Source organism: Salvelinus namaycush, chromosome 28 (genome assembly GCF_016432855.1).
Source record: "Salvelinus namaycush isolate Seneca chromosome 28, SaNama_1.0, whole genome shotgun sequence".
NCBI lineage: Eukaryota > Metazoa > Chordata > Actinopteri > Salmoniformes > Salmonidae > Salvelinus > Salvelinus namaycush.
This window is the reverse complement of record NC_052334.1, coordinates 18,239,857-18,255,239: the sequence shown is the minus strand read 5'-3', so window position 1 is coordinate 18,255,239 and position 15,383 is coordinate 18,239,857. Positions and strand designations below refer to the sequence as shown.

The 15,383-nt window shown below is 44.2% G+C and overlaps 1 protein-coding gene across 1 annotated transcript in view; it reads right to left on the bottom strand.

Annotated features, from left to right (window-relative positions):
* The window catches only part of LOC120023240 (uncharacterized protein C14orf132-like), a 30,730-nt gene extending 15,873 nt beyond the window's left edge, over positions 1–14,857 (bottom strand). Inside the window, exon 1 of the mRNA XM_038967284.1 lies at positions 14,762–14,857. Within this exon, the coding sequence (XP_038823212.1) occupies positions 14,762–14,857 (96 nt within the window). The remainder of the gene's footprint in view (positions 1–14,761) is intronic.
* Between the last annotated feature and the right edge of the window lie 526 nt (positions 14,858–15,383).

The window sequence follows — 15,383 nt, the reverse complement described above, 5'->3', positions numbered from 1 at the left end:
AGCTGCCCTCCAGTCATGAGCTGCCTTCCAGTCATGAGCTGCCCTTCAGTCATGAGCTGCCCTACAGTCATGAGCTGCCCTACAGTCATGAGCTGCCCTACAGTCATGAGCTGCCCTACAGGCATGAGCTGCCCTACAGTCATGAGCTGCCCTACAGTCCGGAGCTGCCCTACAGTCCGGAGCTGCCCTACAGTCCGGAGCTGCCACTCAGTTCGGAGCTGCCACTCAGTTCGGAGCTGCCACTCAGTTCGGAGCTGCCACTCAGTCCGGAGCTGCCATTAGTCCGGAGCTGCCTCTCTGTCCGGAGTTGCCCCTCTGTCCTGAGCTACCTCTCTGCCCTGAGCTACCTCTCTGTCCTGAGCTACCTCTCTGTCCTGAGCTACCTCTCTGTCCTGAGCTACCCCTCTGTCCTGAGCTACCTCTCTGTCCTGAGCTACCTCTCTGTCCTGAGTTGTCTATATTTAGGAGGGGCCTTGGTGAAGGTTCATGGACCATGGTCGGGGGCGAGGGTCGCCACTCAAGGGACGCTAAGGAGGGGGACAAAGACAATGGTGAAGTGGTGTCCTCGTCCTGCGCCGGAGCCGCCACCGCGGACAGATGCCCACCCAGACCCTCCCCTTGAGTTTTAGGGGTGCGCCCGGAGTTCGCACCTTGAAGGGGGGGTTCTGTCACGTTCCTGACCTGTTTTCTGTTGTTTTTGTATGTGTTTAGTTGGTCAGGGCGTGAGTTGGGGTGGGCATTCTATGTGTTGTGTTTCTATGTTGGGTTTAATGTGTTGCCTGATATGGTTCTCAATTAGAGGCAGGTGTTTGACGTTTCCTCTGATTGAGAACCATATTTAAGGTAGGCTGTTCTCACTGTTTGTTTGTGGGTGATTGTCTTCCGTGTCTGTGTATGTCGCACCACACGGGACTGTTTCGTTTTCGTTCGTGTTTGTAGTCTGTTCCTGTTCGTGCGTTCTTCGTGTTATTATTGTAAGTTCGTAAGTTCAGGTCTGTCTACTTCGTTTATTGTTTTGTAGTTTGTTCAAGTGTTCATAGTGTTTCGTCTTGTGTAAATAAATCATTATGTCTACATACCTCGCTGCGTTTTGGTCCGACCCTTACTCCTCCTCGTCTGAGGAGGAGAACGACTTAGACGACCGTTACACTACAGCAACGAATGTCCTGTATAGCAATACTTTGAAAAGTTAAATAAGAACATTTTTACATTTGTCACATCCCTAGTGTGTGTTAGAGATATAGAGCACTCATGCCTTGAAGGATTTTACTGTAAGCTGCCATGCCATGTCCCTGCACAGACATGACTAAAGTTCTTAGTGCTCTATTTTCGGCTGGCGTTAAGGTGGTGCTAGTGTCAAACGGATGTTAGTTTTCAATTTTGTTGTGTAAAACTGTCGCACTGGCATTTTCCAGCCCTAACACCAGGTTCGGTAATTACATCAGTCTTACATCAGCTCGCTTGCGCTCAGATGGGAGGGGTGGAAATATTTGAGGTGTGTCCTTAAAAACATGATCCAAAGTGCTAATTTCAGCCAGTGCTGATAGGGATATTTAAGACCAACCAAAGGCTGGTTTTAGCAGTAGCGCAGTTGATTATGGCATGAATTTAGACAGTGGAAATGCATCCTATCCAGCCGTGACATGGATGGAACAAGAGTAGCCTAATGCGCTTTTGGTGCCTGTATTCTTTGTATTTAGAAACATAAACATAAAACATAAACATAAAAAAGACATTCCCATTTTGTTTTATTTGGTTAAAAACCAAGCATAGCCTCTCCTCCTCTCAACAAAGGCTTTTTTTGTCCTGCCCAATGCAATCCTGAAGTAGTCAAAACTGTCGATAAAGGGTTTGGCTCCTGAGACCGCTTGTAAATAAATTATTATTTGAGAGGAGTAAAACAGTGAGCTAACATTCCTTTTTATCTATGCATTGTAGGCAAGCCCACATTCTTTTAGCCATGCAGGTCTCTTTTTGGAAGTGCGTAAATCCCCCTCCATAGTGTAGGGTGTCCCATGCCCATCATGAAACGAGAGATGAGAACCTCTGTGGATACCGGTGAACCTTATCTGAATCATTACATTTTACATTTATTTGTTGATGTTGGTGTTATATACAGTTGAAGTCGGAAGTTTACATACACTTAGGTTGGAGTCATTAAAACTTGTTTTTCAACCACTCCACAAATTTCTTGTTAACAAACTACAGTTTTGGCAAGTCGGTTACTTTGTGCATGACACAAGTAATTTTTCCAACAATTGTTTACAGACAGATTATTTCACTTATAATTGACTGTATCACAATTCCAGTGGGTCAGAAGTTTACATACACTAAGTTGACTGTGCCTTTAAACAGCTTGGAAAATTCCCGAAAATGATGTCATGGCTTTAGAAGCTTCTGATAGGCTAATTTACATAATTTGAGTCAATTGGAGATGTATCTGTGGATGTATTTCAAGGCCTACCTTCAAACTCAGTGCCTCTTTGCTTGACATCATGGGAAAATCTAAAGAAATCAGCCAAGACCTGAGATAAAAAAATTGTAGACCTCCACAGGTCTGGTTCATCCTTGGGAGCAATTTCCAAACGCCTGAAGGTACCATGTTCATCTGTACAAACAATACTACGCAAGTATAAACACCATGGGACCACGCAGCCGTCATACCGCTCAGAAAGGAGAAGCGTTGTCTCCTAGAGATGAACGTTGGTGTGAAAAGTGCAAATCAATCCCAGAACAACAGCAAAGGACCTGTGAAGATGCTGGAGGAAACATATACAAAAGTATCTATATCCACAGTAAAACGAGTCCTATGTCGACATAACCTGAAAGGCCGCTCGGCAAGGAACCCACTGCTCCAAAACCGCCATAAAAAAGCCAGACTACGGTTTGCAACTGCACATGGGGAAAAAGATCGTACTTTTTGGAGAAATGTCCTCTGGTCTGATGAAACAAAAATAGAACTGTTTGGCCATAATGACCATCGTTATGTGTGGAGGAAAAAGGGGGATGCTTGCAAGCCGAAGAACACCCATCCCAACCGTGAAGCACGGAGGTGGGAGCATCATGTTGTGGGGGTGTTTTGCTGCAGGAGGGACTGGTGCACTACACAAAATAGATGGCATCATGAGGTAGGAAAATTATATGGATATATTTAAGCAACATCTCAAGACATCAGGCAGGAAGTTAAAGCTTGGTCGCAAATGCGTCTTCCAAATGGACAATGACCCCAAGCATACTTCCAAAGTTGTGGCAAAATGGATTAAGGAAAACAAAGTCAAGGTCTTGGAGTCGCCATCACAAAGTCCTGACCTCAATCCTATAGAAATGTTTGGGCAGAACTGAAAAAGTGCGTGCGAGCAAGGAGGCCTACAAACCTGAATCAGTTACACCAGCTCGGTCAGGAGGAATGGGCCAAAATTCACCCAACTTATTGTGGGAATCTTGTGGAAGGCTACTTGAAACATTTGACCCAGGTTAAACAATTTAAAGGCAATGCTACCAAATACTAATTGAGTGTATGTAAACTTCTGACCCACTGGGAATGTGATAAAAGAAATAAAAGCTGAAATAAATCATTTTCTCTACTATTATTCTGACATTTCACGTTCTTAAAATAAAGTGGTGATCCTAACTGACCTAAGACAGGGAATTTTTACTAGGATTAAATATCAGGAATTGTGAAACTGAGTTTAAATGTATCTTGCTAAGGTGTATGTAAACTTCTGACTTCAACTGTATCTTTTTTTAACATGTTTTATTACAACCAATCTCATTAGTATGATTCACCTTCCTGGTTTCATGGTTACAACGTCAGTGGCACGCATGCAATGCAGCATCTGGAGATGTGTGAATGCGATCTGATCTGTAAAATGGTTCCGATTATGTTCATGAAACATAGGCCCATTTGGGAGCAGTATAATGGTGAGTGGACATTCTCCCTTTCTCTTTATATTGGATATTTGTAAAGCTACTGTGAAAAGTTTGGATGTGCCGTAAAACCCTCCATAGTCTGCGTTGTTTTTATATTATATGGCCACAGGGAGAAATGATAGTGCCTGTAAATCCTTTTTATTTTCTATTTTGGTTATTTTGGTTAGGTCAGGGTGTGACTAGGGTGGGCAATCTATGTGTTCTATTTCTTTGTTGGCCGGGTATGGTTCCCAATCAGAGGCAGCTGTCTATCGTTGTCTCTGATTGGGGATCATACTTAGGCAGCCTGTTTTCCACCTTAGTTTGTGGGATCTTGATTTTGTTAGTTGCTGTATAGCCTGCAGAACTTTACGTTCGTTTTGTATTTTTTTTGGTGTTCATTTTAAATAAAAGTAAGATGTTCGCCTACCACGCTGCACCTTGGTCCAATCCATCTTTCAACGGACGTAACACATAGCCTATTTAAAGAAAAGTTGTTTTGTTTAGAATTTGATTAGAATTATTTGTTCTCTTTTTATGCCTTATCAATACTGAATTTAATCTTGCTTGTTGACAATGTTTGGCATGTTCATGCTCAGTTCTAATGTAATTTATAGTAGTCCTAACCTCTATATCAGTGTGAATCCTATTGAAGCCATGCAATTACTTAGAACTATGTGGACTGCAAATGGGTTAAAGTTAACGGATTTACCAAAGATAGGACTACATTTTGTTATTTTGTTTCTGGAAGCCATTTAACAAATTATAACATACTAACATTGGAATTGGAGTTGATTCCAAGGCAATACACAAAAGACCGTAAATACACAACTTGAAGCACATTCTGATTGGATTCTGAGTGAGGGGCCAAGCCTCGACACAGCCACACCTGAGCTGAGATTAGGAGCACACTCTTAAAGGGAGTGCTCCTAATCTCAGCTTGTTACCTGTATAAAAGACACCTGTCCCCAGAAGCAATCAATCAATCAGATTCCAAACTCTCCACCATGGCCAAGACCAAAGAGCTCTCAAAGGATGTCAGGGACAAGATTGTAGACCTACACAGGGCTGGAATGGGCTACAAGGCCATCGCCAAGCAGCTTGGTGAGAAGGTGACAATAGTTGGTGCGATTATTCGCAAATGGAAGAAAAACAAAAGAACTGTCAATCTCCCTCGGCCTGGGGCTCCATGCAAGATCTCACCTTGTGGAGTTGCAATGATCATGAGAACGGTGAGGAATCAGCCCAGAACTACACGGGAGGATCTTGTCAATGATCTCAAGGCAGTTGGGACCATAGTCACCAAGAAAACAATTGGTAACACACTACGCCGCGAAGGACTGAAATCCTGCAGCGCCCGCAAGGTCGCCCTGCTCAAGAAAGCACATATACATGCCCGTCTGAAGTTTGCCAATGAACATCTGAATGATTCAGAGGACAACTGGGTGAAAGTGTTGTGGTCAGATGAGACCAAAATGGAGCTCTTTGGCATCAACTCAACTCGCCGTGTTTGGAGGAGGAGGAATGCTGCCTATGACCCCAAGAACACCTTCCCCACCGTCAAACATGGAGGTGGAAACATTATGCTTTGGGGGTGTTTTTCTGCTAAGGGGACAGGACAACTTCACCGCATCAAAGGGACGATGGACGGGGCCATGTACCGTCACATCTTGGGTAAGAACCTTCCCTCAGCCAGGGCATTGAAAATGGGTCGTGGATGGGTATTCCAGCATGACAATGACCCAAAACACACGGCCAAGGCAACAAAGGAGTGACTTAAGAAGAAGCACATTAAGGTCCTGGAGTGGCCTAGCCAGTCTCCAGACCTTAATCCCATAGAAAATCTGTGGAGGGAGCTGAATGTTCGAGTTGCCAAACGTCAGCCTCGAAACCTTAATGACTTGGAGAAGATCTGCAAAGAGGAGTGGGACAAAATCCCTCCTGAGATGTGTGCAAACCTGGTGGCCAACTACAAGAAACGTCTGACCTCTGTGATTGCCAACATGGGTTTTGCCACCAAGTACTAAGTCATGTTTTGCAGAGGGGTCAAATACTTATTTCCCTCATTAAAATGCAAATCAATTTATAACATTTTTGACATGCGTTTTTCTGGATTTTGTTGTTGTTATTCTGTCTCTCATTGTTCAAATAAACCTACCATTAAAATGATAGACTGATCATTTCTTTGTCAGTGGGCAAACGTACAAAATCAGCAGGGGATCAAATACTTTTTTCCCTCACTGTATGGCTCTACGGCCTGTGCTTAGATTTACCATTGCATTAGGTTTGTTAAAATAGAGCCCTTAGTGTGTGTGTATATAAGTCCATGAGTCATGAATCACTCGTTCGATACACACAAACATTCTCTCTCTCTCTCATATTTAATTTTTTGCATGCACAAGTACAGTGAAATGCTTAATGTCAAACAAGTGCTTCTGGAGTGAAATTGCTCAAAGTGCAAATAACAACAGAAGTCATTCATAGAGACACAAATGGGTCTTTTATGCAGTAACAGCAGCAATTTCACCACCATCACAGGTGTTTGTTCAGCTGCTGAGCATCTGTATTGCCTGTAGTAATACATTAGTAGAAAGGAAGCAGCTTATCTCTGCAAAACAGGCCTGTCCATGTCTCCAATCTTAATAGGAACCAAGCTTGAGGACACGAAACAAGCTCAAAGAACGTTATGAGGACATCTTACACATTAGACTCCAATATTTGGATTTTGTATGTTACAGTTTAGGGTTTCATATTGATGCCAGAGAAAGCTGCATCCAAAGATGAAAACAACATTTTCACAAGGCCCAGTCCCCCAAACACCTAAAAGCGTGATGAAAAACTCATAAGATAATGTATTGTTGGCAGTACTACTCCTATAAAAAGCTGGAGGGCAGAACAGTGAAACAGAGGGAAGCAATACAATATATGAGAAAGATATGATTTGTAATAAAATCCAACCTAGAGCGATAAGATGAGGGAGTTGTAGCAGCAGAGGCACGTAGGCCCAGGCAGAGAAAGTGAACGAGTGGAGTTTTGCTACAACATTGGGAATTTAGTGAAGGCCTACAAAGATAAACTTTGCCTATGAATTGTGTCCCTAATTATCCTTGTAAAGTCTTTGGGTGGGAATAAAATAGACTACTGTCATTTATCGTGATATTTCAGCTCAAGTGAAGGACATAAGTTCACATATTTATTTACACAGTATGTGGCATTCAAAATGATTTGCATAAGAAATGGGTCAAACTGACAGTATTTAGATGGTTTCTGCATATTAGAGTGAGTTGTGTTGAAGGTAGAAAAATCTTAGTGTCAGTTATCATTACCATAAATCTGAGTAAACAACGTGTCTCTTATTATGTTGATCAACACAGAGGTGCTGTAAGAGAAGTAGAGCTATTGACTACACTTAGAAAAAAGGGTTCATGAAGGGCTGTCTCTTTGGTTCTTCAGTTCAACCTGGAATAAAAAAGGGTTCTTCTACCTGGAAGTCCTCGAACCACAAAAGGGTTATACTCGAGACAGCCAAAGAACCCTTCATTAAGAGTATCAAAAGGACCATGCTCGCTCAGTCTGCCTCAGCAAGAGGAAGTGTTCTTTTCTCAATGACAGACCAACAGGAACCAAATAAGCCACAACACAAGTATATAGGCCTATCATACCTGAAAATAAACAGGCAATCAGATACCAAATACTGATTATAAACTGGGTGGTTCGAGCCCTGAATGCTGATTGGCTGAAAGCCGTGGTGCATCAGACCGTATACCACGGGTATGACAAAACATTTATTTTTACTGTTCTAACTATGTGGTAACTAGTTTATAATAGCAATAAGGCACCTCAGGGGTTTTTGGTATATGTCCAACATACCACGGCAAAGGGCTGTATCCAGGTACACCACGGTGCGTCGTTTATACGAACAGCCCTTAGCCGTGGTATATTGGCCATATACCACACCTCCTAGTGCCCTATTGCTTAATTATGCCACATTCTGTTCTTTCTTACCGTTTTAAATGAATCATGACCAGTCTACACCCTGTCGATCGTCAAACTGAATGAAAAATAAGTAGGATACCAGATACCAAATACTTATTAAGACACAATCCATAAAAAATGTAAAGCTACATAATCAATTGTGTAACTAGACAGCTAGGCCTATGTTGTAAATGCTGTTATCTATGCTTAAAAACCATCTGTGGACTGACAGACAGGATAAAAGGATAACCTCCAGCAGAAACCCTTTTATTCAACAGTACCATTTGGTTTGATGATCCACAGCGTTTGCTTTCAGAGCTTCAGTAAAAACAACAGTACCAGAACAAAGCCTTGGCTTCCCACTTCACACTGCAATCATTGACAGTATGCTGGGCTGTGAGAGGCCTCTGTGAAGTTCGAGAGGATCTGCTGTGCCGATGGTAAACAAGCTTCTGTTCGCCGCCTCGCTTGTTGCGGAGAGAACTGGGTTTGATAGGGAAAACCTGCCATGCATTTTCCTCTTTACAGCTTCAGGCTAAGTGTCTGTGATGAGCTTCAATGTCAGGTTCAAGGATCTTCTTCACTCAGTAAATCTATGGTTGAAGGGGGCAGGAGATTTGCTCATTGATGCTACTGATTCTGAAGTGCTAGTTTTGTTGAATCGTCAAGGTTATTGTTGAAATTGAAAAAAATACAGTTAGCTCAGAAGCCAGGTTTTGTGCTTTAGATTTCTCTCATACAATACCTACGTCAGTTTAGTAATTCAGCGTTTATTGATCAGTATCAAATCAAATGTTATTGGTCACATATACATGGTTAGCAGATGTTATTGCGAGTGTAGCGAAATGCTTACACTTCTAGATCCGACAGTGTAGTATTATCTAACAGGTAATTCCACAACAAAACCTAATACACACAATCTAGTAAAGGACTAGGATAATAATATATACGTATAAAATATACGGATGAGCAGTGACAGAGCGGCTAAGATGCAACAGATAGTGAAGGATACAGTATACAGTATATACATATGAGATGAGTAATGCGAGATATGTAAAACATTACTAAAGTGCCATTATTAAAGTGACTAGTGTTCCATTTATTAAAGTGGCCAATGATATCAAATCTGTAGGTAGGCAGCCGCCTCTCGTTGCTAGTAGTGGCTGTTTAACAATCTGATGGCCTTGAGATAGAAGCTGTTTTTTAGTCTCTCTGTCCCAGCTTTGATGCACCTGTACTGACCTCACCTTCTGGATGGAAGTGGGGTGAACAGACAGTGTGTCACTTTGTTTAGGGCACATAGCCTTTGAGTTTCACGGTTTGTTTTTGTAATGTTTATTGTTTTGTTCGGCGTCATTTTGAATAAATAAATAAAATGTACGCTCACCACGCTGCACCTTGGTCCTCTGCTTTCAACAGCCGTGACAGAACTTCCCACCACCAAAGGACCAAGCAGCGTGGTAGAGAGGACTCCTGCACATGGGAAGAGATCCTGGATGGTAAGGGACCCTGGAGGCAGGCTGGGCAGTATCGCCATCCAAGAGAGGAACTGGAGGCAGCTAAGGCGGAGCGGTAGCGTTATGAGGGAACACGGCTGGCAAGGAAGCCCGAGAGGCAGTGGCTGAGTCAGGTTGGAGACCTGAGCCAACTCCCCGTGCTTACCGTGGCGAGCATGTGACTGGTCAGGCCCCGTGCTATGGGGTGATGCGCACTGTGTCTCGGTTGAGCATTCACAGGCCGGTGTGTTCGGTGCCAGCGTCCACCTACAACACCCGATGACACCTACAACACCCGATGTCAAAGGAAGGCAAAAAAGAGGCTGGAGGCTCCGGGCTGGAGGCCGTCTCTGGAGTGGAGAGACACACAGGAGGCCTGGCTCTGGGAGCAGGCACAGTACTCACTAGGCTGGGGAGACATACAGGAGGCTTCTTCCTTGGCCGAGGCACTGGATACACTGGACTGTGGAGGCGCACTGGCGGTCTCGAGCGCAGAGCTGGCACCACCCCTTCTGGCTGGATGCCCTCTTCCACCCGGCCCACTTCCACCCGACTTTGTTTAGGGCACATAGCCTTTGAGCTTCACGGTTTGTTTTTGTAATGTTTATTGTTTTGTTCGGCGTCAATTTGTTTTAATAAATAAAATGTACGCTTACCACGCTGCACCTTGGTCCTCAGCTTTCAACAGCCGTGACACAGTGGCTCGGGTGGTTATTGTCCTTGATGATCTTTTTTGCCTTCCTTTGACATCGGGTGTTGTAGGTGTCCTGGAGGACAGGTAGTTTGCCCCCGGTGATGCGTTGTGCAGACTGCACCACCCTCTGGAAAGCCTTGCGGTTGTGTGCGGTGCAGTTGCCGTAGCAGGCGGTGATACAGCCCGACAGGATGCTTTCAATTCTGCACCTGTAAAAGTGCCTTCTGAGGTTGAATAGGCGCTGTTGCGCCTTTTTCACCACACTGTCTGTGTGCGTGGACCATTTCAGTTTGTCGGTGATATGTACACTGAGGAAATTCAAACTTTCCACCTTCTCCTTTGCTGTCCCGTCAATGTGGATAGGGGGATGCTCCCTTTGCTGTTTCCACGATCATCTCTTTTGGTTTTCTGACATTGAGTGAGAGGTTATTTTCCTGACACCATACTCCGAGGCCCTCCTCCCTGTAGGCTGTGTGGTCGTTGTTGGTAATCAAGCCTACCACTGTAGTGTCGTCTGCAAACTTGATGATTGAAATGGAGGCGTGCATGGCCACACAGTCGTGGGTGAACAGGGAGTACAGGAGGGGGCTGAGAAAGCACCCTTGTGGGGCTCCAGTGTTGAGGATCAGCGGAGTGGAGATGTTGTTTCCTACCCCTGTCAGGAAGTCCAGGACCCAGTTGCACAGGTCGGGGTCGAGACCCAGGGTCTCAAGCTTAATGATGAGTTTGGAGGGTACTATGGTGTTGAATGCTGAGCTGTAGTCAATGAGCAGCATTCTTACATAGGTATCCCTCTTGTCCAGATGGGATAGGGCAGTGCGCAGTGTGATGGTGATTGCATCGTTTGTGGACCTATTGGGGCTGTAAGCAAATTGAAGTGGGTCTAGGGTGACAGGTAGGGTGGAGGTGATATGATCCTTGACTAGACTCGCAAAGCATTTCATTACAGAAGTGACTGCTACGTGGTGATAGTCATTTAGTTCAGTTACCTTAGCTTTCTTGGTAACAGGAACAATGGTGGCCATCTTGAAGCATGTGAGGACAGCAGACTGGGATAGGGATTGATTTAATATGTCCGTAAACACACCAGCCGGCTGATCTGCGCATGCTCTGACGACGAGGCTAGGGATGCCATCTGCGCTGGCAGCCTTGCGAGGGTTAACACGTTTAACTTCTTCTGGCTGCAAGCCCGAGGCCGCCCACAATATGACAACAGCCACTTCAAGTGCAGGGCGCGAAATTCAAAATATATTTTTTAGAAATATTTAACTTTCACACATTAACAAGTCCAATACAGCAAATGAAAGGTACACATCTTGTGAATCCAGCCAACATGTCCGATTTTTTAAATGTTTTACAGCGAAAACAGCACGTATATTTATGTTAGCTCACCACCAAATACAAAAAAGGACAGACATTTTTCACAGCACAGGTAGCATGCACAAAGCCAACCTAACTAACCAAGAACCAACCAAACTAACCAAGAAACAACTTCATCAGATGACAGTCTTATAACACGTTATACAATAAATCTATGTTTTGTTCGAAAAATGTGCATATTTCAGGTATAAATCATAGTTTACATTGCAGCTACAATCAGAAATTGCACCGAAAGCCGCCATAATAATTACAGACACCAACGTCAAATACATAATTACTCATCATAAAACATTTCTGAAAAATACATAGTGTACAGCAAATGAAAGACAGGCATCTTGTGATTCCAGACAATATTTACGATTTATTAAGTGTTTTACAGCGAAAACACAATATAGCGTTATATTAGCTTACCACAATAGCCAGAAACACAAGCCATTTCCCAGTAGCAAAAGTTAGCGATCGTAACAAACAAGCAAAAGATATATAATTTTTGACTAACCTTGATATACTTCATCAGATGACAGTCCTATAACATCAGGTTATACATACACTTATGTTTTGTTCGAAAATGTGCATATTTAGAGCTGAAATCAGTGGTTATACATTGTGCTAACGTAGCTACTTTTTCCCACAACGTCCGGATATTTTTCTGACACTTTTTCTGACACACATATTCTGACCAAATAGCTATTCATAAACATAACTAAAAAATACATGTTGTATAGGAAATGATAGATCCATTAGTTCTTAATGAAATCGCTGTGTTAGAATTCTAAAAAATAACTTCATTACGACATACAGCTTCGGTATAGCTAGAGTACCCAAAAGCTGGGCGCCGACGACTAGTTCACATGTACGACAGATATATGAAATAGCATCATAAAATGTTTCCTACTTTTGCTGATCTTTCATCAGAATGTTGGACAAGGGGTCCTTTGTCAAGAACAATCGTTGTTTGGATTTAGAACGGCCTCTTTCCCTCTCGATTTAGCAAGCACACTAGCCAAGTGGCACGAATCTCTCCATGTCAACAAACGGAAGAGAACGGAACACGGCAAAACTCCCGAAAAAATTACAATAATCTGATTAAACTATATTGAAAAAACATACATTATGATGATATGGTCACATGTATCAAATAAAATCAAAGCCGGAGATAGTATTCGCCTATAACGAAAGCTATTCAGAAGGCAAATCCAGGTCCACCCTCGCGCCTTCCTGAAAACAGGAAATGGGTGACACGTCATTCCAAGAGGACGTATTCCATCTCAGACCAAGATAAACACTCCATTTCTTCTCTCACTGCCTCTTGACAACCAGGGGAAGGTGTATGACGTGCATGTATACTAATAGGTATCATGCCCATTTATAGGCAGGACCTAGAAGAGAGCATCGATTTCAGATTTTCCACTTCCTGGTCAGGAAGTTTGTGCCAAATGAGTTCTGTTTTACTCACAGATATAATTCAAACGGTTTTAGAAACTAGAGAGTGTTTTCTATCCAATAGTAATAATAATATGCATATTGTACGAGCAAGAATTGAGTACGAGGCCGTTTGAAATGGGCACCTTTTATCTGGCTACTCAATACTGCCCCTGCAGCCAAAACAGGTTAAATGTTTTACTCGCGTCGGCCACGGAGAAGGAGAGCCCACAGTCTTTGGTAGCGAGCCGTGTCGGTGGCACTGTATTGTCCTCAAAGCGCACAAAGAAGCTATTTAATTTGTCTGGAAGCAAGACGTCGATGTCCGCAGCGGGGCTGGTTTTCTTTTTGTAATCCGTGATTGTCTGTACACCCTACCACATGCGTCTCGTGTTTGAGCCGTTGAATTGCGACTCCACTTTTTCTCTATACTTACACTTTGCTTGTTTGATTGCCTTACGGAGGGAATAACTACACTGTTTGTATTCAACCATATTTATAGTCGCTTTGCTATGATTAAATGCGGTGGTACGTGCTTTCAGTTTTGCGCAAATGCTGCCATCAATCCATGGTTTCTGGTTGGGAAGGTTTTAATAGTCACAGTGGGTACAACATCTATACGCTTCCTTATAAACTCGCTCACCGAGTCATCGTATACGTCAATGTTATTATCTGAGGCTACTCGGAACATATCCCAGTCCACGTGATCGAAGCAATCTTGAAGCGTGGAATCCGATTGGTCAGACCAGCGTTGGATAGACCTATGCACGGGCGCTTCCTATTTTAGTTTCTGCCTATAGGAGGGAAGCAACAAGATGGAGTCATGGTCAGATTTGAAAAAAAGAAGGGCGGGGGAGGACCTTGTATGCATCGCGGAAGTTAGAGTAGCAATGGTCGAGCGTGTTACTTGCTCATGTACAGCAATCGATATGCTGATAGAAATTAGGTAGCCTTGTTCTCAAATTAGCTTTGTTAATATCCCCAGCTACAATAAATGCAGCCTCAGGATATATGGTTTCCAGTTTGTATAAAGTCCCGTGAAGTTCCTTGATGGCCGTCTTGGTATCCGCTTGCGGGGGGGGGATATACACGGCTGTGACGATAGCCGAGGAGAGTTCTCTTGGGAGATAATACGGTCGGGCATTTGGTTGTGAGGAATTCTAGGTCAGGTGAACAAAAGGACTTGAGTTCCTGTATGTTGTTATATTTACACCATGAGTCGTTAATCATGAAACATACATCCCCGCCCTTCTTACCGGAGAGATGTTTATTCCTGTCGGCGCGATGCACTGAAAACCCTGTTGGCAGTATGGACTCCGACATCATGTCCCCAGCTAGCCATATTTCCGATCCCAGATATCTGTCACGACTTCCGCCGAAGTCGGCCCTTCTCCTTGTTCGGGTGGTGTTTGGCGGTCGACGTCACCGGCTTTCTAGTCACCACCGATCCATGTTTCAGTTTCGTTTTGTTTTGTCTGTATTACACACACCTGGTTTCAATTCCCCTATCATGTTCCCTATTTAACCCTCTGGCATACATTTCTGTTCTGTCCGTGATTGTTTGTGTCGTTAGTGGTTGTTGTAGGTGCATGTGTGTTTGTTTTTATTCCTATGTGGAATTTTGCTTGTATTTTGAGTAAACTCCGTTGTTTTGCTCAACACCTGTGTCCTGCGCCTGACTCCGCTACATATCTGCACACAATCGCTGACAGAATCACGGACCTGTCAAATGGAGTCAGCAGGTGCAGCCAGCACTTCTCTCCCAGTAGAGGAGCGCGTCCAACAGCACGCGACCATGTTACACAGTCTAGGGACAGCCATGGATCGTGTGCTGCAAACAATGGACAGATGGGAGAGAGGAGTCAATCCTTCCGGTCAATCCTACCCCATCACCTCCGCCCGTTCCATTACCCAGCACCTTGGATCCAACACCGATGGAGTTGGGAGGGGCTGCTATGAGGGGGACCGGAGGTGGGACCATTCCCTGCACCAACTGTGGCTGCAGAGGGCACACTGCTGGTCGGTGCTGGGGTGTTTCTCCTGGAAGTCGAGGTAGCAGGCGGAGCACTGGTGGGTCATCCCAGGTGAGTAGGCACACAACTCACCCAGAGCCCCCTGTTGCACACATGTGGTTACCTATAGAATTTCCTGAGTTTTCCCCGCATCCCCAGCATAAGGCGCTAGTAGATTCAGGCGCAGCTGGGAACTTTATTGACCGCTCCTTGGCACATAGATTAGGGATCCCTATTGTTCCTGTTGATGTTCCCTTCCCTGTACATGCCTTAGATAGTCGTCCTTTGGGGTCGGGGCTGATTGGGGAGGTCACAGCGCCCATTGCTATGAGAACGCAGGGGGATCACGAGGAGAGAATTAGTCTCTTCCTGATCGACTCTCCTGCGTTTCCTGTTGTGTTGGATCTTCCCTGGTTGGCCTCTCATGATCCGATTATTTCGTGGCAACAGAGGGCTCTCAAGGGATGGTCCTGTCAGTGTTCAGGGAGGTGTGTA